General features: G+C 46.6%; 1 protein-coding gene across 2 annotated transcripts; it reads right to left on the bottom strand.

Moving 5' to 3' along the window:
• Positions 1 to 202: 202 nt before the first annotated feature.
• Mapk6 (mitogen-activated protein kinase 6) lies at positions 203 to 25,359 on the bottom strand. 2 transcript variants are annotated; one of them, XM_051140801.1, is made up of 6 exons: positions 25,193 to 25,359; positions 10,214 to 11,386; positions 8,211 to 8,355; positions 5,821 to 5,985; positions 4,025 to 4,226; positions 203 to 2,422 (listed from the first exon to the last, which is right to left on the bottom strand). In XM_051140801.1, the coding sequence occupies exons 2-6, from the start codon at positions 10,766 to 10,768 to the stop codon at positions 1,315 to 1,317; spliced, it is 2,175 nt and encodes a 724-aa protein (XP_050996758.1). In that variant the 5' UTR covers positions 10,769 to 11,386; positions 25,193 to 25,359; the 3' UTR covers positions 203 to 1,314. The 2 variants fall into 2 exon arrangements, with proteins under 2 accessions (XP_050996758.1, XP_050996759.1); XM_051140802.1 differs by lacking the exon at positions 25,193 to 25,359 and adding an exon at positions 24,531 to 24,656.
• Positions 25,360 to 25,848: the final 489 nt, after the last annotated feature.

The raw sequence follows: 25,848 nt of genomic DNA on the forward strand, positions 1-25,848 counted from the left end.
CTCTGCGGTATTATCTCCTCTCAATGTTGGGGACATCCACAGCATCCTGGAGGTAACTTTCCTTCTAAAGAGTCAGACAGGAGCCGCACCTGCTGGCCATCTTTATTTGTCTTTTCCCATCAAATAGGATAACCAAAGATACAGACAGGATTCAGCAAAGTAAAACATAAAACAAACTCTAAAAGACCGAGAAGCAACATGCTACATTTAACCTAATTTTATTCATGCTTGCCTAGGGATGGGAAATAGATCATTCAATAAAAACATACAGTAAAAACGGGGGGGAGAGGGGAAGGCTTTTCATGTACAATGTTTAAACTACAATAATGATGTACCTTAATTACTTCCATGCACACAAGTCTAACATTACAAGTTTTTAAAAAATAAACACAATTAAGACTTCTAGGAGCATTTTATAATAAATTCCTAATTTTTCTTTGTAGATAGATCAAGCACCTCCAAAATACAGATTCCTATACACAGTGAGTACTTTACTTAACGTACATGGACAGCCTCAGAGCAAGCTGATGTCACATCAGCTTGGCAGGCAACAAACCATAGTGCCAAATGGAAGAAAAGGGCAGTTGCAAATAAACTTAAAACTAAGTTAACTTTTACAATTAAATACAGAAAATATACTGATTTGCTAAAAATAAATAAGATGTGATGTATTTAACACTTCACTATAAAGAATGAATACCAGGACACTTATAAATGTGAACGAGTTTCAATAGTTTACTACAGTAAACGCTGGCTAGATAGAAATGCATATGCCGTGGAGCACTATGGGTGGTTTATGTTTTGCCACATACTTTTGTTACCTTGAGGTAGATAACACATGTGTACCAAATTCGGCATTCGTTTTCAGTTGCTGCTGGTATCATGTGTCTTAAGAAATGTGTACAGTATGAAAAACTTGAAAATACTAATGAATGAAAAATGTTTCAGGAAAAAAATAGATCTTTTCATGCAATTATGTACAGTCTCACTGTGTAAGTTTCAAGGCAAGGTTTTGTTTCCCGTGAAGCAGGTCACTGGTCTATGAGAACGTCTGCTCATCCTAGCGCATAGCATCTTGTCTCCTCCTGCACCGTCTGCTCTATGCTGTGTGTGTGCAAACGACATGCCAGGTCAAACAAAAACTAACTCACATGTAGAAAAAACGTCTGCATTTTACAAACCGAAAACTAAGAAAAATCCTTGCAAACTAATGACACCTTCTGATTCAAGTAAAAAAAAAAATGACTTAAAACATTAGTGATAAAAAAAGACACAACACATTTCATGAAGAACAAAGAAATGTCTGCTGAGTGTTTAGTTCAGATGTTTCAGAATGCTGCTGTATGTCTTGTGAGGGATTTGAGGGGAAGATTTCATAGCGGAAGGTGTTAACGTGGCCTGGATGGACTTAAGAGGGGACCCCACTGGACTGTGGAACTGAGGGGTGCCTATAGATTCTAGCTGCTTGCTCAGGAGGAACTCCCCACTGCTGTTCAGAAGCCCCGCCCCTCGCCCTCCCTCCCCACGCTTCCCCTCCTCCACTGGCTCAGTTTCTAGCATTTCGGAGTCTTCCTTCCTGCTAAAGAACTTGTCCAGGTAGCTGGTGTACGTGCTCTCCTTCTCCCCATGCTCGTCCTTCCTGACCTCACAACAGAACTGGCTGATGAGGAAGCACTCCTCCCCGCCGCTCACGCTCACGAACTGGCTGTCCCACGAGGACTGGTACAAGGCTCCCAGCTGAGCCAAATTAGCCATTCCCTTTTCTTGCTTCTCTCTGCTCACTGACTTGGATATCAAGCTTTTCAGTTCTAGCTGGGACACTGAGCTATTCAAGTCATTCAACTTGTCAACTACACCGGCAGGCTCATGTTGGGAGCTGAGCTGAAGAGTCCCCGCGATGAAGGAGTCAAAGTCAAAGGCCTGGCTCTTGTCCCTCTCCTTCTCAGCCAGCTGCTGGGATGCTTCCTCCAGCGCCATCTGTGCTTTCACCAAGCCGTTCCTCTCACACTTTGACTTGCCTTTCTTATCGGATTTTTCTTTACTTTGCTCTTTCCAGTTGGAAAGGTCTATAATAAGTTTGGGCTCATAGTAATGGTTAACCTCACTCTCCCTCCACACCAAGTTATCTAAATAGGATGGCGACCGTGTTTTGTAGTTACAGGTGTGGCTACACTCCAGATCACAGTACTTGTTCTCATGGTGATCCGGGTACTGCCAGGCAGGCTCGGCAGAGTAGCTAGTGTCAAAGGCGGGGTCCTCCAGATACTTCTCCCGGTCTCCATCCAAGTACTTTCTAGGATCAACTTGAACTTCCTCTTCGTCGGTGACATCAGACAGAGCTCTTGGGTCAAGCTGAACCTCATCAATATCAAAGTTGTTATGAACAGGCCAGTCATGCTCCGAGAACTGGCAGTCATGGTACCTGGGGAGACACAGGGGTTACTCCACGTGCTGACTTCACTCTCAAGCGCACAGTGTGCGCTCTGTGGAAACACAGAGTGCTTCTTGTCTCTCACTAGGTAGCCAGGCTGACCTCACACTTGCGACCATCCCACCTCCGCCTCCCCACTACTGGACTAGATGTGGACTCTGTGCACAGCCAGCTCCGAGTGCGTGTCTTTAAAAGCACGGTGCACATAGCCAGAAGGTAACATACAAAGTACCAATTTCAAAAGCAACTCCAGTCCTCCGTTCTTGCGTGAGATGGGGTGCCACTTCTCACATCCTTTGCTTCTGTTCTATTCTTATCCACGAGTAATTATCTAGGAGGCTGGCACATCTGTAATGTGTTCTCTCCAGTTTCACATGCTCAAAATCTGTACCTCTAACTTGGAGCAGGCACTTTACCAGTCTTGGTTCCACTGATAATAAGGTAGCTGAGGAGTGGGGAGGGCTGACTGGACTCCATGTCACGGTGTGTTTGTGTATGCGTGTGTTTGTGTACTGACACAGCACAGCAAGGCAACTATACCACACCCAAAGGGAAGCAGACTGCCACAACAACCACGGTTGGAGGACACAAGGAGTCTGAGAAGATACTGGTGACTCAACAACACGAGAGAATGAACTGGTCAGGAATATCTGGGTGTACTCAACTGTACTTAGGGGAATGCCAAGTGTATACTCACCCCATCTGCCAGCTGTCAAACACCTCAGCATTAAGAGGAGAAACACTGCTTTAACTACCTTTATTTGCCTTGGGTCAAGATGGGGTGAGACCTGGCCATTCTGGCTATAAGGAAGAAAGTACCCTGGATGACAGACAGGTGTCACTGTTTTCAGTTTAACCATTTCTTTCAAAACAAAAATTTGAGAACTTAAATCTCATTTGTGATTCTCAGTCCCAGCTACAATCAAATCCACTGAAGACCTTGACCCTGATGAACTCACTGCAAGCAGGATGACATAGCTATATATCCCCAGAAACGTAGAGATGCTGAAATGCCAAGAGGTGGCTAAGGCAAGCAGCATTGTCATGGGAGTCACCCACTCACTCTACTCAGTGCAAGGAGCACTGTTGTGGGAGTCACCCACTCACTCTACTCAGTGCAAGGAGCACTGTTGTGGGAGTCACCCACTCACTCTACTCAGTGCAAGGAGCACTGTCATGGGTGTCACCCACTCTATTCAGTGCATAGCCAGAACCCATTTTAAGATGTTGTCATCTGGCCAACAATTCAATTGTCACACATACAAGGAATCAAAGAACATTTCCATTCAGACACTGGGATACGTAGATCCAGGTTTTGGAAAGTGCATGTTTCTCACATGGCCCTGGGTTTTATTCCCATGATGAAAAAGATTAGGTGTGTAATTAAAATGATTTCTAAGAAATTTGACTTTATAAAATCGAACTTTCAACCATCTTAAAACAGCCATATTCTCCCATTTCCTCACCTGTACCTAGTGCTGAATTCTGTAAAAGCCATTGAATAAAGACAGTGACGAGACATCTATAACATATAACATGCAACGTACGGTACACTGAAAATTCAATGAAGGCTTTTCTAACTTAAGAACTTACCTTTCCCAGTTATAAATGTGACTATGTGTTTCATCCATAAGCAAAATGTCGTCCACTTCATCTTCTATGTGAAAAGGATGGCTGGAAATCGGCTCATCCGTTGGAAAAGAGTAGATGCTCATGTATGGGTGGGAAAGCGCTTCCTCTGCTGTCAGCCGGTCCATGGGGCTGAACGTCAGAATCTGCTCCAGGAAATCCAGTGCTAAGGGCAGAGGAGAGGAAAGGTTTACAGACAGACTGCTCACTTGAAGAAAACGGAAACTCGGTCTCACGGGATACGTGTCTAGCTGGCGCCCATTTTCACACTTGCCACTTTACACACCTTGATGCATGTAAACCTGAACCACACTTAACCCCAGGAGCGGGTGATACAAGTAAGCGGGTGTATAAATGAGAGGTGAAGGTGCTCACGAATTTTTGCTTTCAGTGCTGGGCATTGGGCCCAGAATCTGGTGCACACTACGCAAGCTCTCTACCACTGAGCTCCAGCCCAGGCCCTAACATCTTTGACTATGTAGTCAGATACACTGAGGTGTCAGAGTTATCATAAGTGCATGTATAGAAGTGCACGCGCTCAGTACTGACACTAGGAGTTAACCAGAAGGCCTAAGCATGCTAGGCAAGTGGTCTACCACTGAGCCAAACTTAGGTCTAAGTATTTTTCTCAAAAAACGTTACCTTATTACAGAGAACTGCAAAGGCTAAAGACTTTTGTACAAGCACATCGCTCCACAAAGACGAGAAATTAACTGTCTTACTAGTTGATGTCAAAGTGGGCACAGTGGTGTGTGCCTGTAATGCCAGCACTCGGGAAGGCAAGTGGGTCTCTGAGTTCAAGGCCAGCCTGGTATACAAAACAAGTCCAGGATAGCCAAGTCTACACAGAGAAACTCTGTCTCAACCCCCCCCCCAAAAAAGAAAACAAAAAACAAAAACAAAAAAACCCCTCTCGCCAAGTTTCTATAATACCCAAGACCGCACAGACCCTCACACCCAGCACTCCATACTCCCAGCACTAATACAAACTCTTACATATTTTGCTCATTTGGATTATTACATGGTCCAACACTTTTTGTTTGCACTTTGCTCTTTTTTTCTTTGCCATGAAGATGTCTGCCTTCTCTGGCTCAATTCCTTTCGTACGTACACTCAGGCCAAGGGGATGGCTCCAGGAGTAAAGGTGTTGCTGACAAGCCCAACAACCTTAGTTTCATCTCCTGAACTCACAGGGTGAAAGCTGACAATTTTTTAAAGACTCGAGTGGTGGTTTATTTTAGAATATGGCTTGCTTTCTCACTTTTTATGTACGTGTTCTGTCCATGTGTGCCTGTGTATGACACGCATGCCCGATGCCCAGGGAAGTCTGAAGACAAAGCATTAGAGCTCTAGGAAATGAAATGACAGCTATTAGTAGCTAGCACGCTGGCGGTGGGACCTGAAGCTGAGTGCTCTAGGGACAGCCAGTGCTATCACTACCTACAAAGCCGTCCACGTGGCCTCAGAAGACTAACTAAACAAAGACAACAGGCCATAGGCACAGGCACACTGGCTAGTGTTGCGCACTGACACAACTCCACTGCAGCTAATCTGGAGCCCCTCCTTCGATAGGCTTACCCTCAGTAGGTGGGAAGATAAACTGGAAAGGACAGGGTGTATTAACTCCAGGAAAGGAGAGAAATAGGGCCAGGCCACAAGCGGAAGGCCTGACTCACAGGCATGGTCCACCTGAAGTCCTACAGACACACCTCAAAATGGAAGCAAGCTACAGACATGCAGTTACTGGCCAGCCACAATACCTTCGCGACTAATTCCTGGAAGCAGCTGAGTCAGCGGCGTGTGTGGCTCAGTCATGTCGTTTCTAATGTAAACTGGGATCACGCTGAGAAGCTCCTGCCGATCTTCCTCATGCACAACAGGGATGGACTCTAAGATCAGCTGCATCTGCTCAAGCTCATGTGCACCTGGTGAGAGGGACACCAGAGTAAACAGACCATCCACAGCGGCCACCTGTCCAGCAGTAAACACACTCACAAATTCCTTGATACTGTTCTCTTCAGGAAGTCAGCACCTTTCTGCACTGACTCTGAGTTGTCCTTGGTGACCTGCTTTAAAGCGAATATTGGGCTGAAATGACAATGTGTAACTTCTGAGGAAAAGTCACAAGGTAATTCATGCTTTGGACTTTTTTTCCTATGTAAAGGTGTCTTACTATTCAATTTGTAAATAAAAACTTTTTTACCAAATGGTTCAGGGACAACTGTACACCCACAAGCAAAATAATGACTACACTACACACACGCACCCACGCACATGCTCGCACACTCATTAACCCAAGCAATCTTGATCTAAATGTAAAAAGCTAAAACTAGCCAGGACGGTAGTACGCACACCTTTAATCCCAGCACTAGGGAAGCAGAGGCAGGTAGATCTCTTTGAGTTCAAGATCAGTTTGGCCTACAGAGTGAGTTCTAGGACAGCCAAAGCTACACAGAGAAATCCTGTCTTGAAAAACTAAAACTCTAAAATACTTTGAAGAAAACATGGGAGTAAATATTTTGACCTTAAAGTAGAGAACAGTTTCTCAGATAGGCTAACACAAAAGACAGATCAGTTGGCCTTCATCAGAACTAAATGTTCTGTGCTTCAAAAGACATTGTCATAAAAGGAAAAGACAGTGCACACAGCATGGGAGAAAATAAAAATACTATCTGATAGGAGACTCCATGTCCACAGTGTGTAAAGAATTATAAATACGGGAGGCAATCCAACTAAAGGTAAAGGATGTGGACATTCTACAAAGACATTAAAAAGGCCAGTAAGAGGCTGGGCACGGGGGCTCACAGCTGTACTTCTAGCAGCCAGGAGGCTGAGGCACGAGGCCCTATGAGCTCCAGGCTAACTTGAGCTCCACTATAAGATCCTATGGCAACAAACAAGAGGTCAGTAAGCAGAGAGGTACCCTGTTCATACTTTCTCACACCCACCAAGGATCACACTCAACAAAGACAGTTCTCTAAAGTGCTGGTGAAATGTGGCAAAATAGAACCTCCCCACTTTCTCAGGTGACTGGGAAACAACAACACACAGCGGCTTTAGAAAATTGTCTAGTCTTCAAAATTCAACCCAAGATACCATGTGTCACCCAGCTGTTCTATGCCTGGCGCGTATACCCAAGAGAATTGAAATGTTCACAGCAGCATTGTTCACAAAAGCCAGAAAGTAAAAACCCAAACACCAGCCGGGCGTGGTGGCGCACGCCTTTAATCCCAGCACTCGGGAGGCAGAGGCAGGCGGATCGCTGTGAGTTCGAGGCCAGCCTGGTCTACAAAGTGAGTCCAGGATGGCCAAGGCTACACAGAGAAACCCTGTCTCGAAAAACCAAAAAAACAAAACAAAACAAAACAAAACAACAACAAAAAAAAAAAACACCCACCAAACACCCACCCACTGATGAATGAAGCCTACATGCACACAGGGCGTGTCACCTGGCGTATGCCGAACAAGAATGAACTCTAAAACACCGCCGTGTGAAAGCAGCCTGTCAGACAAGCTTTCATCCACACCAAGTGTTCAGAGCAGGCAATGCACAGATAAAAAGCAGCCCAGCGGATGCAGGAGCTGGGGAAACGGAATAACTACTGTCATAGGGTTATCTTCAGAAGGATGGAGACGTTCTAAGATCAGACGTAACTCCATAAATAAACCGCAAACACACTGAACTACACACTTTAAATGGGTAAGCTGAGTGGTATGTGAATTAGGTACGTGTTCCTTCAAACACTGGCTTATTCCTTGCACTTTTAAGAGCTAACAGATTCCACACTGTGAGGACACCCCTACTGTCCAAAGGAAACCTGGAGACGGGGGACAACAGAATCTGTCCAATTTTCAACAGTGAGTTTACCAGGAAATGAGTGGCGCCAGTCAGCTAGGACTTAACCCAAGTCACCAGCAAAACCCTGCAGTTCAGAAATAAGCTGGGGCGTACAAGAGCACCAGAGCTCTAACTAAATGCTAGAGCAACTTAGTGCACATGGGAGTAAATTTTCTCATTTCTTAGTAACAGAAACACCATTTTATCTTTGCATTTGAATATTTTGGACTATACATTTTCTGAAATCTTATATAATCTTGCCTTAGGGATAAATGCAAAATGACCTCTACATTGTCCCACATTAACACTGACCTGCAAAGAGGGTTTTACCAGTCAGCATTTCAGCAAAGATGCAGCCTGCAGCCCACATGTCAATGGCTTTAGTGTAGTTATTAGGAGAAAGTAAAAGCCGTGGAGATCTGTACCATTTGGTAACCAATCCTTCAGAAAGATGACCCTGGAAAAGAAACACCAAACAGACGTCAATATCCATTACTTTGGGGAAGGGGAAGGGTGCAAAGATACATCCTCCAAAAACGTCATTGAGTTCTCAGTACTGCTTTGTTCTAAGCCGTCTTTCAAGGCTCTTACCATCTAGTGGCCACAGTGTCCCTTAGAGGTAGCTACACCATCTCTCAAATGACTGTCACAAAAAGTGCAGAACAAAATTCACCGGAAGGCCTTAACGCCAACTCTAGGCAAAGTTCAGCTTGTCTCAGAAAAGAGACAAGTTCTCACTCCACATTTTAACATACTTAAGGAACAGGCCTGCTTTGGCTCAGAGGGAAAGCTGGGGGGAGATAGCACTCCACCCCACCCCCACTCTAACCCATACCCACACGGCCTTGTTCTGCCCTCAGGACTCAGAGACACAGAACTGGTGTATACTGTGTGGGTCAGGGCCTGCTTAAGGTCATAGCCTAGGGACTGAGGTAGAGTTGCAAGTCAAGGCCCTGGTGTGGCTCCTTCCACATCGCACTGTGCTCAGCCTGGACTCGACCTTTGTTCATTAATCTGCATGGGAGAGGGTGGAGGGAGGAGAGCCAGCAACCACACACCACCATTCCCTTCTGCAGTGTGAGATTCAGGGACTGAACTAGGTTTCTTAGGGGTCTGCTGCAACGGGCCTGCCTGCCAAGCCATCTCACCACCTCCCTTGCCCTGTTTTTGAACAGAGGGACATATCCAGTAAGACAACAGCATGAATGAAGAATTGTCTGTTTCAGACACAGGCTTTGGACTGCCAAGTTACAGGACTTGTTCTCAGGGGCTCTTTGTCACCAAAATCATTTCTACTTTTTAATTTTATTTTATGGGGACCAGAGTCTCGCCGTCTAGTCCTAGTTGGCCTGGAACTCAGTGTGTAGATCAGACTGGCCTTGACTTACACAGATATACCTGTGTCTGCCTCCTGAGCACTGGCAGGAAAAGTATGCAAACCGTACCCAGCTTACTTTTAAACATCAAGATTCTACCTAAGATTTCAATGTAAAATCAAAAGGCCAGAGTTTGGCTTGGAAGACACTATTAAGTTCTCTTTTTTTTGTTTGTTTTTTTGTTTTTCGAGACAGGGTTTCTCTGTGTAGCCTTGGCTGTCCTGGACTCACTTTGTAGACCAGGCTGGCCTCAAACTCACAGCGATCCACCTGCCTCTGCCCCCCGAGTGCTGGGATTAAAGGCGTGTGCCACCACCGCCCGGCGACACTATTAAGTTCTTATATGAAAAAAAAAAAAAAAGTTCATTAAAAAGAAATGTTGCTATGAGGTGACTCTTTTCAGCTGTATTTAATTGCCAGTTCATGCAAATTTAAATTTCAAACTAAATTCCCTTTAAGCGAGGCATAACTACAGTATAGTATAGAATAGAACAGCATCACCAAAGGGACAAAGGACAACCTCAAAGTTGGGAAAACTTCTCTATCCTTCAAATACGACACAGCCCCAAACATAAAAACATATACACTGAGATAACTAAATAAGCATTTCAATTATAATACATAACTCTTTATGGCAGCGCATGCTTGAGACCCCAGTATTGAGGAGGCTGAAGACAGTGAGTTTGGTGTTGGCCTGCAATACGCTCTAGAGTACAAGGCAGCATGATTACACAGCAAGACCCAATCTCAAAAACCAAAAATCTGTACACTTCAGAATTTCACTACTAACACACAGCCATACACTTTGAGGAAGTTGTATTTAACTAGGATTCTACTTCACCTTCAATTCAAACCCCAGAGACTATAAATGAAAGCAGGGCCTGCATCAGGAGAAGACACATCCGTTTGGAGGCTGGGTAGAGCTGGCTTCCTGCTTACCTTATGGGAATAGTGAGGATCCATGATCCGAGCCAGACCAAAGTCACCTATCTTCAGCACCAAGTCTTCAGTGTTAATGAAAAGATTAGCTGGCTTGAGATCTCTGTGCAGCACATTTGCAGAGTGGATGTACTTGAGCCCACGTAGCAGCTGATACATGAAGAGCCTGGCGTGCTCTTCCAGTAAAGGGCCCTGCTCCAGCACGTTCGCCAAGTCTGTCTCCATGTACTCCTGGACAATGTAGACGCTCTTCAGCTCCGTGAGGGAGCCCACGTCATCTGTTAGCCGGCTTCCGCTGGGACCAAGAATTTCAAACACTTTCACAATGTTATCGTGGTCAAGTCTTCTAATAATTTTGATTTCACGGAGAGCATGTTTGACGCTCTGGGGATCGGTGAGGACAATTTTCTTGATGGCTACTCTTTTGTCACAGTCATTGTCTACAGCAGAAAACACCAGGCCATTGCCTCCACAGCCCAACGGTTTTAAGTCCATGTACCTGGAGCCCAGATCAAAACCATGAATGTTCATGAGACTTTCAAATTTCTCCGCCATTTTAAAACCTTACAATTGCTTTTTCCTTTCAAATTGTTGAACTTGTGTAAACAAGGAAGGAAACTGGCATCAAAAGGACAGATCTCTCAGAAAGGGAGAAAAACAACTACGTTTCCACAGCACGATGGCTTCTTGATGTTCATTGCAGACGGCAACCAGGCCCGCTGAATTCCCCTCAGACTTAAAGCTCAAAAATCTCTATTCATACTGAGAATTAACAAGATTGCAGTGCTCATAGTTCAAGGAAGGGCAGCAACCCTGCAGACATTTAAAGAAAACACTCAAGAAACTCAAACGGAATGAAATGACATACTGTGCACTCAGATTTACTATGCTACTGACTTAACATGGGACAAAACTGTGAATAAATATGCACCCGGCGGGCCTCCGTGGACATCCTCTCACAGTGCAGATACATTCAGTGTTGGACTGGTCCTGAGCAGCATGCTAAGGCGCTGGGAAGCACTCCTTCCCTTTGCTTCCTCTCTTCCTTTGTTGCTGAATTTCAACAGGAAGCCCTGGTGATGGTGGCTGACAGACGTCTCTTGTTAGTGATCAGGTGGCTCCAGCTCACCACAATCACAGTCAAAGGTACCGTCCATCTTACTCTGATACAACCTGGGGTGGAAAGGAAAGAAGGGGAAATCACCACTAGAGAAAACACGTCTTTATCTGTATGACACGGCAGCAAGGCATGGTGGCACATGCCTGTCATCTGGGGAGGCTGAGACAGGAGCACTGCTTAGAGTTCCAGGCCAGCCAGGGCTATAGAGTAATAGTCTCTTGGTCTCTGTCTGTCTGTCTGTCTGTCTGCCCATCCCTCCATCTGTTCATCATGGCGCATCACACTTACTTAGTCAAGTGCTAAGCGTCCCAGACCACACAGCACTGAACTCTCTGAGCAAGCTTATTGGGTTGGCATTTTCACAAGCTCATTGGGTTGGCATTTCAGCAACGCAACCAGGGCACCTAAGACAACAGCTCAGGAAGAGGGTTTGGTGTGCAAACATCAGGGCCGGAGCTCCAATTCCTAGCCCCATGAAAACAGCTTGTACGGCAGCACTGTGTGCAGCAGTCAGGAGGAGCACAGGAGCCGTTGTCAGGGATATACGGTAAAGAATGGCAGAGTAGGACTTGTGACATCCTCTTCTACTCTCTGCACGCACACAGGCATCTGTCTGCAGAACAGGTGTGCATATACAACACACACAAGTGCACACATGTACATGCACACCACGAAATGCCAACCAGTATGGGAAGCTTCATAGTTTTTTTTTTTTTTTTTAGTTTTTCAAGAGAAGGTTTCACTGTGTAACAGAGTTCTGGCTGTCCTGGACTCCCTTTGTAGACCAGGCTGGTCTCAAATTCATGGAGATCTACCTGCCTCTGCCTCTCATAAAAAAAGGTGTGTGCCACCACGCCCAGCATCTTCATATTTTTATACAATTTTTTAACAAGTAAAATTCATTTGAAAGGTAAAGTTTTAACAGCACTTTTCTTAGTTGGATCATCATGTTATTATCAATTGACTGTCAGTATCCAGTAAGCAAAGTCTAGCAACAGAGGAGGCACTTGCAGAGCACACTCTGAAGCTGGTCAAAAGTGGGCAGCTCACGTGGGATGGACTCCACTGAATGCCACGGAAATAAAATACCTTAGCATTTCAAACTAGAAAAATTGGGAGTGTGGGATGTTGGCTGCACACATGTGTGTGCCACCATGCCTGGCTTTTACATGGGTGCTGGGGATTGGATTTAGTTTCTCATGCACTTTATTCACAGGCATTTCCCCAGGCCCTGAAACATATTTTAATATTCCATTAACATCAAGTGTGAGGAGGAATGCAAAACAAAACAAAACCAAAAAGCAGATTATTGCTACAGTATAAGAAAGCTGGGCATGGTGGTCCACATTTGTAACCCCGACACTGGGGAGACAGAGGCAGGTAGATGTCTTTAAGTTTCAGAGCCAGCCTTGTTTAAATAGCAAGTTCAGCCAAGCTAGTCGGAGACTCTGTCTCAGGAAAGAAAAAATAATTAAGAATAAAAGTGAAGCTGAGCATAGTGGCGCACACCTGTAATCCCAGCACTCAGGGAGGCAGGGGCAGGCAGATCTCTGTGAGTTCGAGGCCAGCCTCGTCTACAGAGTGAGTCCAGGACAGTCAAGGCTACGCAGAGAAACCCTGTCTCAAGAAAAAAAGAATAAAAGTAAGAATTTTAAAGCAACATGGCATAAACACATGAAGGAAGGAATGAACAAGCAATATCCTTGGACCCAACAATTTTTCCTTTAGGTAAGCGCTCTGGAGAAATGCCTGTAATAAACCTACAAATGCTTTCTTTTTATGTTGTTGAGTTTTTGTTCATTTGATTTTTGTTTTTGGTAATGCTCCCATGCTACAGGAACTGGACTTTCTGTTCTAACTGTGGTCTCACTGTATCAGATTGGCTATAATGGTCACATTTACATATGCGATAATGGCCTTAAGGATAGAGCTAGCTCTGCACACATGCATGTGCACACACACTTCCAAGCACACTGCAGCTTCCTAAGGAAAAGTGTCCCCTAACCTGTTCACAGTGACAACCTCTGAAAGGCACTTTACCTTGTTCTTCTCCAGAGTCAAGTGAGCAGCCTGGGTTAACTGGAGCTCGGCCAGCTGCCCTGGGAAGAGATGGGTTAGGATCTACTGCCTCCTGAGCTGGCACAATGCTGTGGTTATCAAGCCCACCCTTGTCTGTAATCACGCCTCAGGCTCTCTAGTTACTGAGTTCCCAGGGCAGAGGAGGTCCTGACAAAGCCTTTGCTCCTCAAATAGGGTGACCTATAGAGTTATCCTTTCAGGATCTGGACCTCAAGGAGACCAGTGGTACACCCCAGTAGTTGGTGAAACATCTCAGGAAGCTGGGGAGAGATTTAACCAAGTCCCTCTTGGTTAAGGACACCAAGACCTAGCAGGCTTGTTTCAAGCTGTATCAGGACTTAGCCTCCCTCCATCCAGTATCTATCTTCCTCCTGCCCAGGAGTTCGTGGGTGGTGGGGCAAAGAAAACCTCATTATGTAGCTCAGCCAGCCTGAAACTCACTATGTGGTCCAGGCTGGCTTTGAACTCACTGAGTGCTGGGATTAAAGTTCTGCGGCACCACACCTGGCTCAACTTTGCTTCTAAAATGCCACATTAACCTAAGACTAAGAAACACTCAAGCAAACACAGGACCATGAAACATTTGAGCAATTCTTCTTCAGATATCTTTGGATGTCTAAGGAATCCCATCAGATTTTTGTGGCAGTCAAGATAGGCCAAATAGCCCCCAAAACTTTCCGACTTACTCTAAGTCACCATCCCACAAGCCCAACGGAGTTGTTATCTGAGCTAGTGAAGACCCCGCCTTTTACCACTGACACTCAGTGCACCAAAGAGCTCACACCAAAGAGCATCTACACTCCTTACCCCATGCCACAGCATTTACCAACCTATTACAGACCCAAGCAGGTCACAGCTCACAGCCACACCCAAAGGAGCTGAGGAAGCGTTATCCCAACCAGGACCCAGAAGTACAGAGAACCAAGACTTTAAGAGTTGTAGGAGTCTAAGAGTTCATTCTTCCAGCCACCCAACTCGCCTGTCAGAGCAGCACTAAGACATGAAGGAGAGAGACAACCTGCTTTCACTCCAGACTCAGAAGCCTGAGTCTGAGCTCTCCTCACTCCTTCCTCCTCTTCTGCAGCATCCTCACCTCTCCAAGGTGACTCTTCAGGTCCTCTACTCTTCCTCTCAGGACGCCAGCCCTTCCCCAGCCTGGCGCTGTCTGCTCTAAATGGAAAGGTTTGAGACTAAGCAGTTTTACTAGCACTTTCTGAACAGTTAGTAGGTGCCCTATAGACTGTACTGAGAATAAAACAGCATGCCCAGTGAGATGAGAAGACCTTTGGCGGGAGATAAGCCCTACTGTCATATTTTTCCAGAATCAGGGGTCTAGCCTGGCCACTGGAGACTATCGGTGAAGATACAAATCCAGCATTACACTGCCCAGGCACTCCCTCAGGGGCCTCATCCCACCGTGAGGATGCACGCTGTCAGCAGGAAAAAGCACCTGGCCTCAATCTCTGGGAGTGCAGAAGCAAAACCACTTAAAAGCTTTGTTACACGGCCCTTTTCCTGTGTGGAGGTGGTAGGATGGACTCTGTCAGGGAAGGGGGAAGGACAGAAAGATCAGGGAAATGTGCTCTCCAGCCTCTGTGAAAGCCCAGGAGCCCAGGCAGAGCTGTCTACGAGCTGTGATCCTAGCAGGGTCTAGGGCACCTAGGCCCTCCCCAAACTACAGGTGAAAATGACACCTCTGGCACAGGACCATACAACATTGTCTACAATCAGTGGGCTGACTCACACCAACATGTATTCCTAGATTATCACAAGGCTGAGACAGGAGGACCAGTAGTTCAAGGCCAGTCGGAGCAACAACAAAAACCATCTCAAAAAAGTGCTAGAAAGGACTGAAGTATGGTTCTGTAGTAGAGCCCTCGCCCAGAACTCAGGAGGTCCTACAGTCGGTTCCCGTCCGTAACTGCAGTTCCAGGAGATCCAGCAGGTTCTTCTGACCTCCAGACACCGTGCATGAATGTGGGGCGCAGACATACATTCAGGCAAAACACCCAAACACATATAATAAATAAAAATTTTAAAAGGTTCATTAAAATGTCAAGCCCTTCAGAAGAGAAGCAGCAAGGCTGCTTTTATGCCCGCAACAGAGCAAAGACAGGACTCTCTGCTGACAGGGCTAAGGAGGACTCAAAGGTCTAAGGAGTTTCATGGATGAATGTTAGCACACCAGAGGCCAACTTACACATCTCACTCTACAGCCCTTTCTACGTATCATTAGTGAGTACAAAAGACCGGGGGCAAATCGGATGTGGTGCCACACTCACCCCAGCACTCAGCACTCAGCTGTAAGTTTGAGGCCAGTCAGGGCTACCTGTGGAGACTATCTCCAAAATAAAAGGGGCTTGAAAACCCACCATTTCCAAAGGAGCTGCCCTCTCGAAGTGGGGCCAAGACATGAAGCTGAGATAAAAGCCTCTGCAGTACTCCGCATCTTCAGAACAGCAAGCTCCTATTCTCCTAAGGCTGAGCCAAGGGAGCATGGGGCTGCACTGGAAAGCAAGAGAGAAGCCCGCCAGCCAGCGGAGCCGGGAGCTGGGCTGCAAGCAGAGAACTCTAAGGCTCAGGGATCTAATGCGACTTCAGAAATACATGCCAGAACATTTCCACAATAGATGAAAAACACCAACTCACAAACGAATTGACACCAAATGGGTGACACAAAAAAATAAAGCCACTCAGCAGGAAGAAACAAAGTGTGTATCAGGGAAGAACAGGAAGACTGAGGGCTGGACATCACTAGGAACAAAACAGAAACCTGGAAGGCAGGGAAATGAGGCCGTCACCAGAAAAAAAACCGTGAAAGACTTTATAAAGCGTATTACAGTTCACAGTATTTTCTTTGATGTCTACACTATACTGCCCCACAGAGTAGCCACAGGCCACAGATGGTGGCTAAGTAACTGCAGTATGACTGACTCCACTCAAGAATTCATTCATTCATTCATTCATTCATTCATTAGTTTTTACGGTCTTAGGGATTGAACTTGGATCTTGTGCAGGCTAGGGAAGCAAACATTTTATCTCTGAGCTAGAGTCTCACCTCCATCAATTAAGGGGGAAATGCCTTTAGTGCCGGCACCGAGGAGGCAGAGCAGGAGGACCTATGTGAGTTCTAGGCCTGCTCTATATGACGACTTCCAGGACAGCCAGGGCTACACAGAGAGAGCTTGTCCCAAAAATAACAGCATACACAACAAAAATGTTGAGTTTTGGCTATACGTGCAGCTCAATGACAAACTGCACTTACCATGCCCAAGGCCTTGGGGGTTCAACCTCTATCACCAAAATAAAATAAATTATTAAAATGCCTACAAGTGGCTAGTGGCTATCATATTGTACAACTCTTCAGCACACTTCCATATTTAAAAAGGCAATCTAACAGGAAGGTGACATTCATGATGCTGGTAAGAAGACGCCTCAGGAACCCGAGAGAAGGAGCCAAAGCAGAAGAGCAGGAAGCATAGGGTGGGTACAGGACAGGCAGAGCAGTCAGAGGAGCAGGGAAGCACAGGGTGGGTACAGGACAGGTAGAGCATGCGTTAGCCTGGAGAGAACCCAACACCAGGATTACACAGAGAGAAACACAGGAGCCAAGCAGAGGGAGGAACCTAACCCATCGTTCCCTCTGGATCTACTGAGTGCCGGGCATTCTTTACGTGACAAAGATCCCATTTCACAGAGCCCAGATGCTCCTGAAGGTGAGGTAATCCCATACAGTCACACCGACAGTAAAACAGGATCTGAGCACACCAGTCTGATTCTGGAGTCCGAATTTTCTATTTGCATACAGTTTTTGTAACTTTTGAAAAGCAATGACCAAAATCCCTGAGAACAAGTTAAAAGGGGGAATTATTTATTTTGACTCAGTTTCAAAATGTCATCCCATCATGGAGTGCAAGCCATGCAGAGCAGTGACTGGGTACACTCTGGGGGCAAGGCAAGGCATAAGTCCAGGCCACGCCCCTGGTAGTCCACTTCCCTCAAAGACCACCTCCCCCACCCCAGGTTAACCAGCTTCCCAAAATGCCACTGAATTACAAATCAATCAGGGGGTGGAATCACAGTGGACAGCATGCTTTAGAAATCTACCAGGCAATTCTTTTTGTGTGTTTTTTCGAGGCACAGTTTCTCTGTGTAGTAGCCCTGGCTGTCCTGGACTCACTTTGTAGAGCAGGCTGGCCACAAACTCACAGTGATTTGCCTACCTCCCAAGTGCTGGGATTAAAGGCATGCGCCACCACACCTGGCTCCCAGGCAATTCTTAATCTAAATTGACAAAACAGTCTGCACCTCTGAGTGAGCCCTCAAGTCCTCCCCATTTCTGCACCTGGAAATAAGCACACAGCAGGCAGGTCAGTTTGGCAGTGACTTCCACAACTAACAAAACCCCAGCACTTGGGAGGCAGAGGCAGGTGGACTGCTGTGAGTTCCAGGCCAGCCTGGTTTAAAAAGCAGGACAGCCAAGGCTAACACAGAGAGATCCTGCCTCAAAAAACCAAGAATCAAAGCAAAACAAAACAAAACCTGGAGAGATGGGGTAAGGGCAGGACTACTGCTGACCATAAAGTAACTCAGAAAAACTTAATTCATTTGTATTATTTTTGATGCACCTGAGAGAAATTGGAAGAAACGTGCATGCATTCTTTTTTGTTCTGTTTTGGTTGGTTGTTTTTTTCGAGACAGAGTTTCTCTGTGTAGCCTTGGCTGTCCTGGATTCACTTTGTAGACCAGGCAGGCCTCAAAATCACAGAGATCTGCCTCAGCCTCCCAAGTGCTGGGATTAAAGGCATGGGCCACCACCGCCCAGCCATGTATGCATTCTTGCAACCTAGATTGGTGTTATTGAACAAGAGTATCAGAAAATTGGCAAACTGCTTTTTAACAGCCATTAAAAAATTATCCAGGGAGCTGGAGAGATGGCCCAGTGGTTAAGAGACTGCTCTTCCAGAGGACCCAGGTTCAATTCCCAGCAACCACATGGCAGCTCACAACTGTCTGAAACTCTAATTCCAAGGAATCTGAAACCCTCACATAGAATACATGCAGGCAAAACACCAGTGTACATAAAATAAAGATAAGTAAAAAATATAAGAAAGGAATATGCAGGCATAAAGTTAGTAAAAACAAACAACAACAAAAACCTACCATCTCTTCAATTTGTAAAGACAGAAGAGTTACATAATGAGGCTCGTTTTAAATTGAGACTGAGCTATTTTCAAATGTAGTAAAAACACCTAGATTAGGCTGGGAGTACAGCTCAACTGGTAAAGTGTTTGCTAACACACAGGAAGCCCTGGCCTCCATCTCCAGCACCACACAAAGCCAAGCTCAATGGTGCATGCCTGTAGCATCTGATGGAAGCAGGACAATTGGGAGTTCAAGGCCAGCCTTGGCAACATAGTGACTCTGGCACCACCAGTTACTACCTACAACCTAAGGCCCTTTCACTAAAAACAAAACAGAAAGCTAAACAGGTGGCGCACGCCTTTAGTCCTGGCACTTGGGAGGCAGAGGCAGGCAGATCTTTCTGGGTTCAAGACCAGCCTGGTCTACAAAGTGAATCCAGGCCAGCCAAAGCTACACAGAAAAACCTGTCTCAAAAATTAATTAAGTTGGGCGGTGGTGGCGCCTTTAATCCCAGCACTTAGGAGGCAGAGGCAGGCAGATTGATGCGAGTTCGAGGCCAACCTGGTCTATAAAGGAAGTCCAGGACAGCCAAGGCTACACAGAGAAACCTTGTCATGAAAAAAAAAAAAAATGTTTTTAGTTAATGAATTAATTAATTTCAATCTTTCAGGATCATCAGTCACTTATCAAGTATTTAATCAGTATTACTCTGACAACTAAGACCTCATCGGACAGCACAAAACATAGCTGTATTGAGGATCACACAGACCTAAAATGTGAGCAGAGTAGCCATATTGCTGGATTAAAATTCTCTACACACTGGAGAGATGGCTCAGAGGTTAAGAGCACTGGCTGTTTTTCCAAAGGTACTGAATTCAATTCCTAGCAACCACATGGTGGCTCACAACCATCTATAATGAGATCTGGCGCCCTCTTCTGGCATGAAGGTGTGCATGCAGGCAGAGCACTATGTATGTATGTATGTATGTATAAATCTGTTTTGTTTGTTTTTCGAGACAGGGTTTCTCTGTGTAGCCTTGGCTGTCCTGGACTCACTTTTGTAGACCAGGCTGGCCTCAAACTCAGCGATCTGCCTGCCTCTGCCTCCCAAGTGCTGGGATTAAAGGTGTGCACCACCACCACCCAGCTAAATAAATAAATCTTTTTTAAAAAGAAATTCTCTACACACTCGCTCATCACACTAGTCGTCCCCAACAATGATCATCTACCCAACTTTTCCAGGAGGGCTAGGAGAAAGAACAGCACATAAGATTTGGGTTTTCGAAACAGTCACTACCCGGCTGAGGTCATTCACGTCTTTCCCAGCAGAACCTGAACTGGATGTGCGTTCAAATCACTGAGACTCCTGCTAACATGTAGCTTCTAGTTCACTGTGTCTGGATTAGCCAAGGCTCTGGACCTTTTTTGTTTTGGTTGGTTGGTTGGTTGGATTTCAAGTCAGGGTTTCTCTGTGTAGCCTTGGCTGTCCTGGACTCACTTTATAGACCAGGCTGGCCTCAAACTCAAGTGCTGGGATTACAGGCTTGAACCATGGCACCCAGCTCCAGGGTCTGAACCCAGCTCCTAAGTGCTAAAGTCTCAGTTCATACCAGACCTCAGTTTGCTTAACTGTCAAATGATGTAGCTGCAGCAAAAATGTCCATGTGAGTTCAGACAGCCAAGACTACACAAAGAAACTCTGTCTCAGAAAGCAAAGCAAAACAAAACAAACAGACAAAAACCAGCAAAGAAAGCAAGCGACCAGAAAGACCGCTCAGTGGTTATGAGTGTTGGCTGCTACTAGAGTGGACCACAGTTTGGGTCCCAGCACCAAGGTGGGAGGCTCACAACTGCACATAACTCCAGGCCCAGAGGACCCGACCCCTTCTTCTGACCTCATCTGGCACCTGCTCACACATATGTGCAAGCGTGAGCACACATGAATTAAAAAAAAGTATTCGTTGATCTGTTTTTCAAAAGCAGGCTATCCTTCAACTCAGAGATATGCCTGTCTCTGCCTCCCAATGCTGTGAGCCACCACACCCAGCAGTAAATCTTAAAAACAAAACGAAACAAAAAGCAAGAACAACAAACTCTAGCACCAAGCTTGGTGTCACATGCCTGTAACTTCCCGAGGCTGAAGCAGGACACTGTGGCGGGGCCGGGCTGCACAGGGAGCCATAAACAAACTGGGGAGCTGCGCCTCAGCAGAAAGACAGATCATATTTTTCCAAACACAATTCATGGAGAGAAAAGAGTGACGCTTATTGCCAGGAGCCACTGTCATCTTAATGGCATCAGCTCACATGAGCAGCTCGTTGGCAAAAAGCCATGGGGTACAGTACAGTAGAGTCATTTTCATATTTGTAAAGTCTGAGTACTAAAGCAGTAAAACTGACCTGATTCCCAGTACTGTAGGCAGGTTACAGTGTAAGAGTCCACAAAACAGCCTGCCAGCACTGGCAGAGGACTGCCAACAATGTCACAGAGAAGTGACTTCAGAGGCATCGTCTTCCTGGTTTAACAGGAGCCCTGAAGTGACACAAGGTCCAAAGGAGCAATGCAAATAAACAGCTTCGGGGAGCAGTGGAGAGCAGGCTCCCCACCTCACAGAGCAACACCTTAGAGAAAGCCTGTTTTTAACTCTTGAATTATGTATAACAGCTAATTATCTGCATTTAAAAAGCCCACCTGCTCAATTTCTAAGAGACGTTATGCTTTGAAAAACTCAGTCCTTTCACATTGTATTATTGTGTTTCCTTTAATAATTAAGTATTAATTAATCCTTGTTAAAATTACCTATGTGAGCAGGGCCTGGTGGCGTTCGCCTTTAATCCCAGCACTCGGGAGGCAGAGGCAGGCATACTGCTGTGAGTTCGAGGCCAGCCTGGTCTACAAAGTGAGTCCAGGACAGCCAAGGCTACACAGGGAAACTCTCTCTCAAAAAACAAAACAAACAAACAAAACTATGCGAAGCATGTAACGCAACTTCAAAATGTCTCCAAATTTTCATTCAAATTCACAATACATTCACAGCCCAGGAAATGCCCCAAATAGCTTTCAGAGAATGAACAATATGGAAAAAATAGCAAACCATTGGGGAGACTGTTATTTCTTTCTTCTGTCATGTCAGGTTGGTCTCAGTCCCTGGCTCTGGGAAGGCGCTCTGCATACAGACCAGACGCCTCCAACCCACGCTCTACCGAGCCCTGCCTGAAGAGTAGTGGCTTTAACAGTGAGTACAAGCCCGCCTGGCCCTCCTTCAATACCACTTTAAGCCAATTTGTTAAATGTTGGCCATGAAATATGTCCAAATATCTACTTTATCACCAGCTTCAGCTTAAGTCCTAAATTGGAATTATTCAGTGTAAAAACTACTGATTGGAGCTGGAGAGATGGCTCAGCGGTTAAGAGCACTGTCTGCTCTTCCAGAGGTCCTGAGTTCAATTCCCAGTAATCACATGGTAGCTCACAACCATCTAAAATGACACCTGGTGCCCTCTTCTGGTGTTCAGGCAAATGTGTAGTCAGAACACTATATACATAACAAATAAATAAATCTTTTAAAACAACAACATAATACTGATTAAAAACAGTGTTTGTAAACCAGGCAGTGCTGGCGCACACCTTTAATCCCATCAGTTGGGAAGCAGAGACCTCTGTGAGTTCCAGGCCAGCCTGGTCTACAGAATGAGTTCCAGGACAGCCAGAGCTACACAGAGAAACCCTGTCTTGAAACAAAACAAAACCCAGTGTTTTTAACAATGTGGTTTCAACTTGTCTTTATTACAATAGAAAATTCACAGGGCTGGAGGAAGCATAGCTCAGCAGTTAAAGCACTGGCTGCTCTTCCAGAGGACCCAGATTTGATTCCTAGCACCCACATGGCGGTTTACAAGCTTCTGAAACTCCAGTGCAGGCGATCCAATCAATGCCTTCTTGACCCTTCTCTGAGGGTACCTGGCAAATGGTACACAGACACACATGCAAACAAAACACTCATAATGATAAAAATAATTTTAAAATACAGAAAATGCATGAATATCACAAGAAAGTCCTGTTTTATGTTTAGCCCGGCATAGTGGCACACGCCTTTAATCCCAGCACTCAGGAGGCAGAGGCAGGCGGATCACTGTGAGTTCGAGGCCAGCCTGGTCTACAAAGTGAGTCCAGGATGGCCAAGGCTACACAGAGAAACCCTGTCTCAAAAAACCAAAAAAAAAAAAAAAAAAAAAAAAAAAGTCATATCTAACAGCTCCTACTAAACTATGGTGATATTTGTACACTTAAACCAATGTCTTCTTAGTAAAGATAACTTTTACATAATCAATGAAAACCAGTCAATTTCCGCCAAGACTAGAATGTCCTGTCTGTCCTTTGTAAATAACTTCTAACAAATCTCTCTTAATAATAGCCAAAGACCTATTAGTACCAAACATTTAATTTCAGCAACTAACCAGCAAAGACTATCTTTTCTCTCAAATGTTATACAATTGGTCCTGCAGGGTATTGGATATCCTTTTAAACGGCAATTTAAGAAGCCATTACTTTTTTGGGGGGAAGGGGGGGAACTATTCTTCAGAGAAAAAAGAATTATGATATGTACAGAAACCTTTTAGACTATCATTTAAAAAAAAAAAAAAGCCACGTAGTAGCGGCAGTGGGCAGGATGAGTCATCACCCAGCTTTAAACTTGCAATACTTCTCAGCCTCCTCCCACCGGACCCCATCCCCGGCACAGGGTACCCTGAGTCAGCAGGCCTACTAGTTTGTCAGTTCTGAGTTCCCACGATGCCCTCATGAACTTATGTAAAATGCTACCGCACTCTGAGCGCTAACACTTGTCAGTAAAAAGGTTGCCTTTTTTTCTACTGCAAAACTAAATGTTCTTCAAGTCAGTCCTCTCCAGATTCTTTTTTAATCGCAGAAAGTGGGCAGGCTACTTCTAATCCTCTTCTGCAAATAACTAAACTCCAAAATACCCTCAGATAGAAGGCTGATTTTAAAAAATGTTTCATTTTCCAGGATTTTTTTTCTTTACAGTAATACTGAAGGATAGAATAGTCAACTCACACCTGGCAAGTTTCCGAGATGACAATTATTGGTTAGGACCTCAGTAAGCAAGGTTTCTGAGGTAATTAGGTTAACTAATACAACATCACGAACAGGTCTTCCCCCTGCACCCCCCCCCCACAAGCAGGTTTTTAACAACCCCGATCTAAAGATGTTCCTTCAACCCAATTCAAACTTATGTCCAAACATTAAAATCTGTCTTTTCTAAGAAACTCTAAAGCTAAGGATATTGGTGCACACGTGTTAAAGTAGCAGTAAGCCGGGGCAGGAGAATCATTTCTCAAAGCCCAGGAGAGAGAGACAACGTGGCCAAGTGTCTCAACAAACAAACAACAAAAAACCTTTGAGGGCCCGACCCTGTTTAGACCCTACTTTCTTCTCTACTTAAATCATTCTTTTCAACACGGTTCTCCAACGTTAAAGGCACAGAACCTTTAAAAAAAAAAAAAAAAAAAAAAAAAAACCAAAAAACAGAATTTTACCAAAATAAACACGCGAGAATAATCAACGCCTAGAAAAGTATTCGGAAGCTAGCCGCTCTTCGTTTGATGGTCTGTGGATGTTTTCCCCCTGACAATCAATCATCCGTGTCCCTAAAAAGTTAATTCTGAGACGACTGCTTCAGCAACGCACACGAACTGTTCCAAATACTGTAAGACCTCCTAACTCCCCCGCAGCAGGTCCCGCCACTCGATCTTCCTTACTCTTAAGCCAAAGAAAGGTAAAACACAAAAGCAATGTAAAGGCGCCTGCTGCACGCAGCTTCTTCCCCTGGGCACCTGAGCCGGAGAGCCCATGCCAGGAAGGAACAAAAGGCGGCGGAAAGCCCTCCAATCCACTCAACTCCCAGGTCGGCTTAGAACAAGCTCCCAGCGAGGAGGCCTGTAACCGGTAACGTACGTTTTCATCTGGGTGTTTTCCCGGATCACACCTTAACGTCCAGAAGGTGTCAGGAGCCCTGCCTCTCTGGCCGGTGCCCGGCACCTCGTGGACCGGCAGACACAAACTTGGGCAGACTTAAGAGCGCTACGCAACGTGCCGGGAGACTTTGCCCGGCCGGAGTCAGCTGAGGCCGAGTCACCCGGGCGGGCTGGGGGAGGAGACAGGAGAGCGTTAGGGAGGCAGCGAGCCAGGAAGGCAAGCCTCCGCTGCCTCCAGCGCTCCAGAAACCACCGCCCTCGCCTGCGCGCTGGAAGGGACTCGAACCCGCGGAGCCCGGGCGCGGGCGGCGGGGACTCGAACCCACAGCAACGCAGCAGCCCGGCGCAGGCGGCGGGGCCGGCCGGCTGTGCCTGCGGCCGGCCGCCCGGTGAGGGGCGTGCCGGGTGGGAGGGGCGCGCCGGTCGCGCCGCCAGCCCCACGCGGGGACCCGGCCCTCGCAGCCGGCCGCGCCGCCGGGGCCGAGCGGGCACACGGAACAAAAGCGCCTTTGTTGAGCGGCGGCCGTCCGGAGGGTCACACACAATGGACGCGGGAGCCGGCGCCGCCGCCGCCGCCGCCGGGCCCTCCCGCGCCGGCCCGCACACGCACACACACGCACACACACACACATACACACTCACGGGACTTCTCCGACTCATCGAGAGAGTGCGAGGCCCGCGGACAGCCCCCAAGGTCGGCTCAGGTCTCCGGCTGTGCTGGCGGCAGCGGCGTCTCCGAGGCTCTCGCTTTGCCGCAGTCGCCGCCATGTAACCCCGACCCGCGAGAGAGAGGGCGCGGAGAGGAGGCGGGGCCTCGCGGGGACACGCCCCTCGCGTCACAGGCTCACTCCACAGCGGCCCCGCCCCCGCCAGCCGGGAGCTGCACGCGCCGGAATTTCCAACGCCCGTGACTTCGCGCGCCGTGGGGGCGGCGGGGGATGCACGCGGCGGCCTGCTGGCGGGTATACCCTGGCCTCGGCTGAACCACCGTCGTGTCGTACCAAGTGACCCGGCAGGGCGAGCCTCTGAACGGCAGCTGGGCCCCAGGCAGTGGGGAGGAAGAGGCGGAGGGCGAGCTTGCAAGGCCCCCCGGTGCTGAGCAGATAGGATCCAGGAATCGGCTCCTCGGGGCCTGTTATTTGCTTCCAGAAGCATCCACTGTAACCCAGGAGGTGAATGGGTGAGGGGTCCTGAGAGAACTATGAGCAAAAAGCCAGACAGGAGAGTTGTTGAAGGACTAGGACAAGGAGCATTAGACGTAGGTGTGCTGGGAAAGGTGATCTGCCCTTCCATTGCTT

The sequence above is a fragment of the Acomys russatus genome, chromosome 32, assembly GCF_903995435.1.
Source record: "Acomys russatus chromosome 32, mAcoRus1.1, whole genome shotgun sequence".
In the NCBI taxonomy this organism is placed as follows: domain Eukaryota; kingdom Metazoa; phylum Chordata; class Mammalia; order Rodentia; family Muridae; genus Acomys; species Acomys russatus.

Excerpts from the sequence above, each read along its gene's own strand:
- Mapk6 (XM_051140801.1), bottom strand. The coding sequence starts at position 10,768 with ATGGCGGAGAAATTTGAAAGTCTCATGAACATTCATGGTTTTGATCTG. Across the intron at positions 8,356-10,213 it reads ATCCTCACTATTCCCATAAG|GGTCATCTTTCTGAAGGATT; the intron begins GTAAGCAGGAAG and ends TTTCTTTTCCAG. Across the intron at positions 2,423-4,024 it reads CACATTTATAACTGGGAAAG|GTACCATGACTGCCAGTTCT; the intron begins GTAAGTTCTTAA and ends GTGTCTCCCCAG.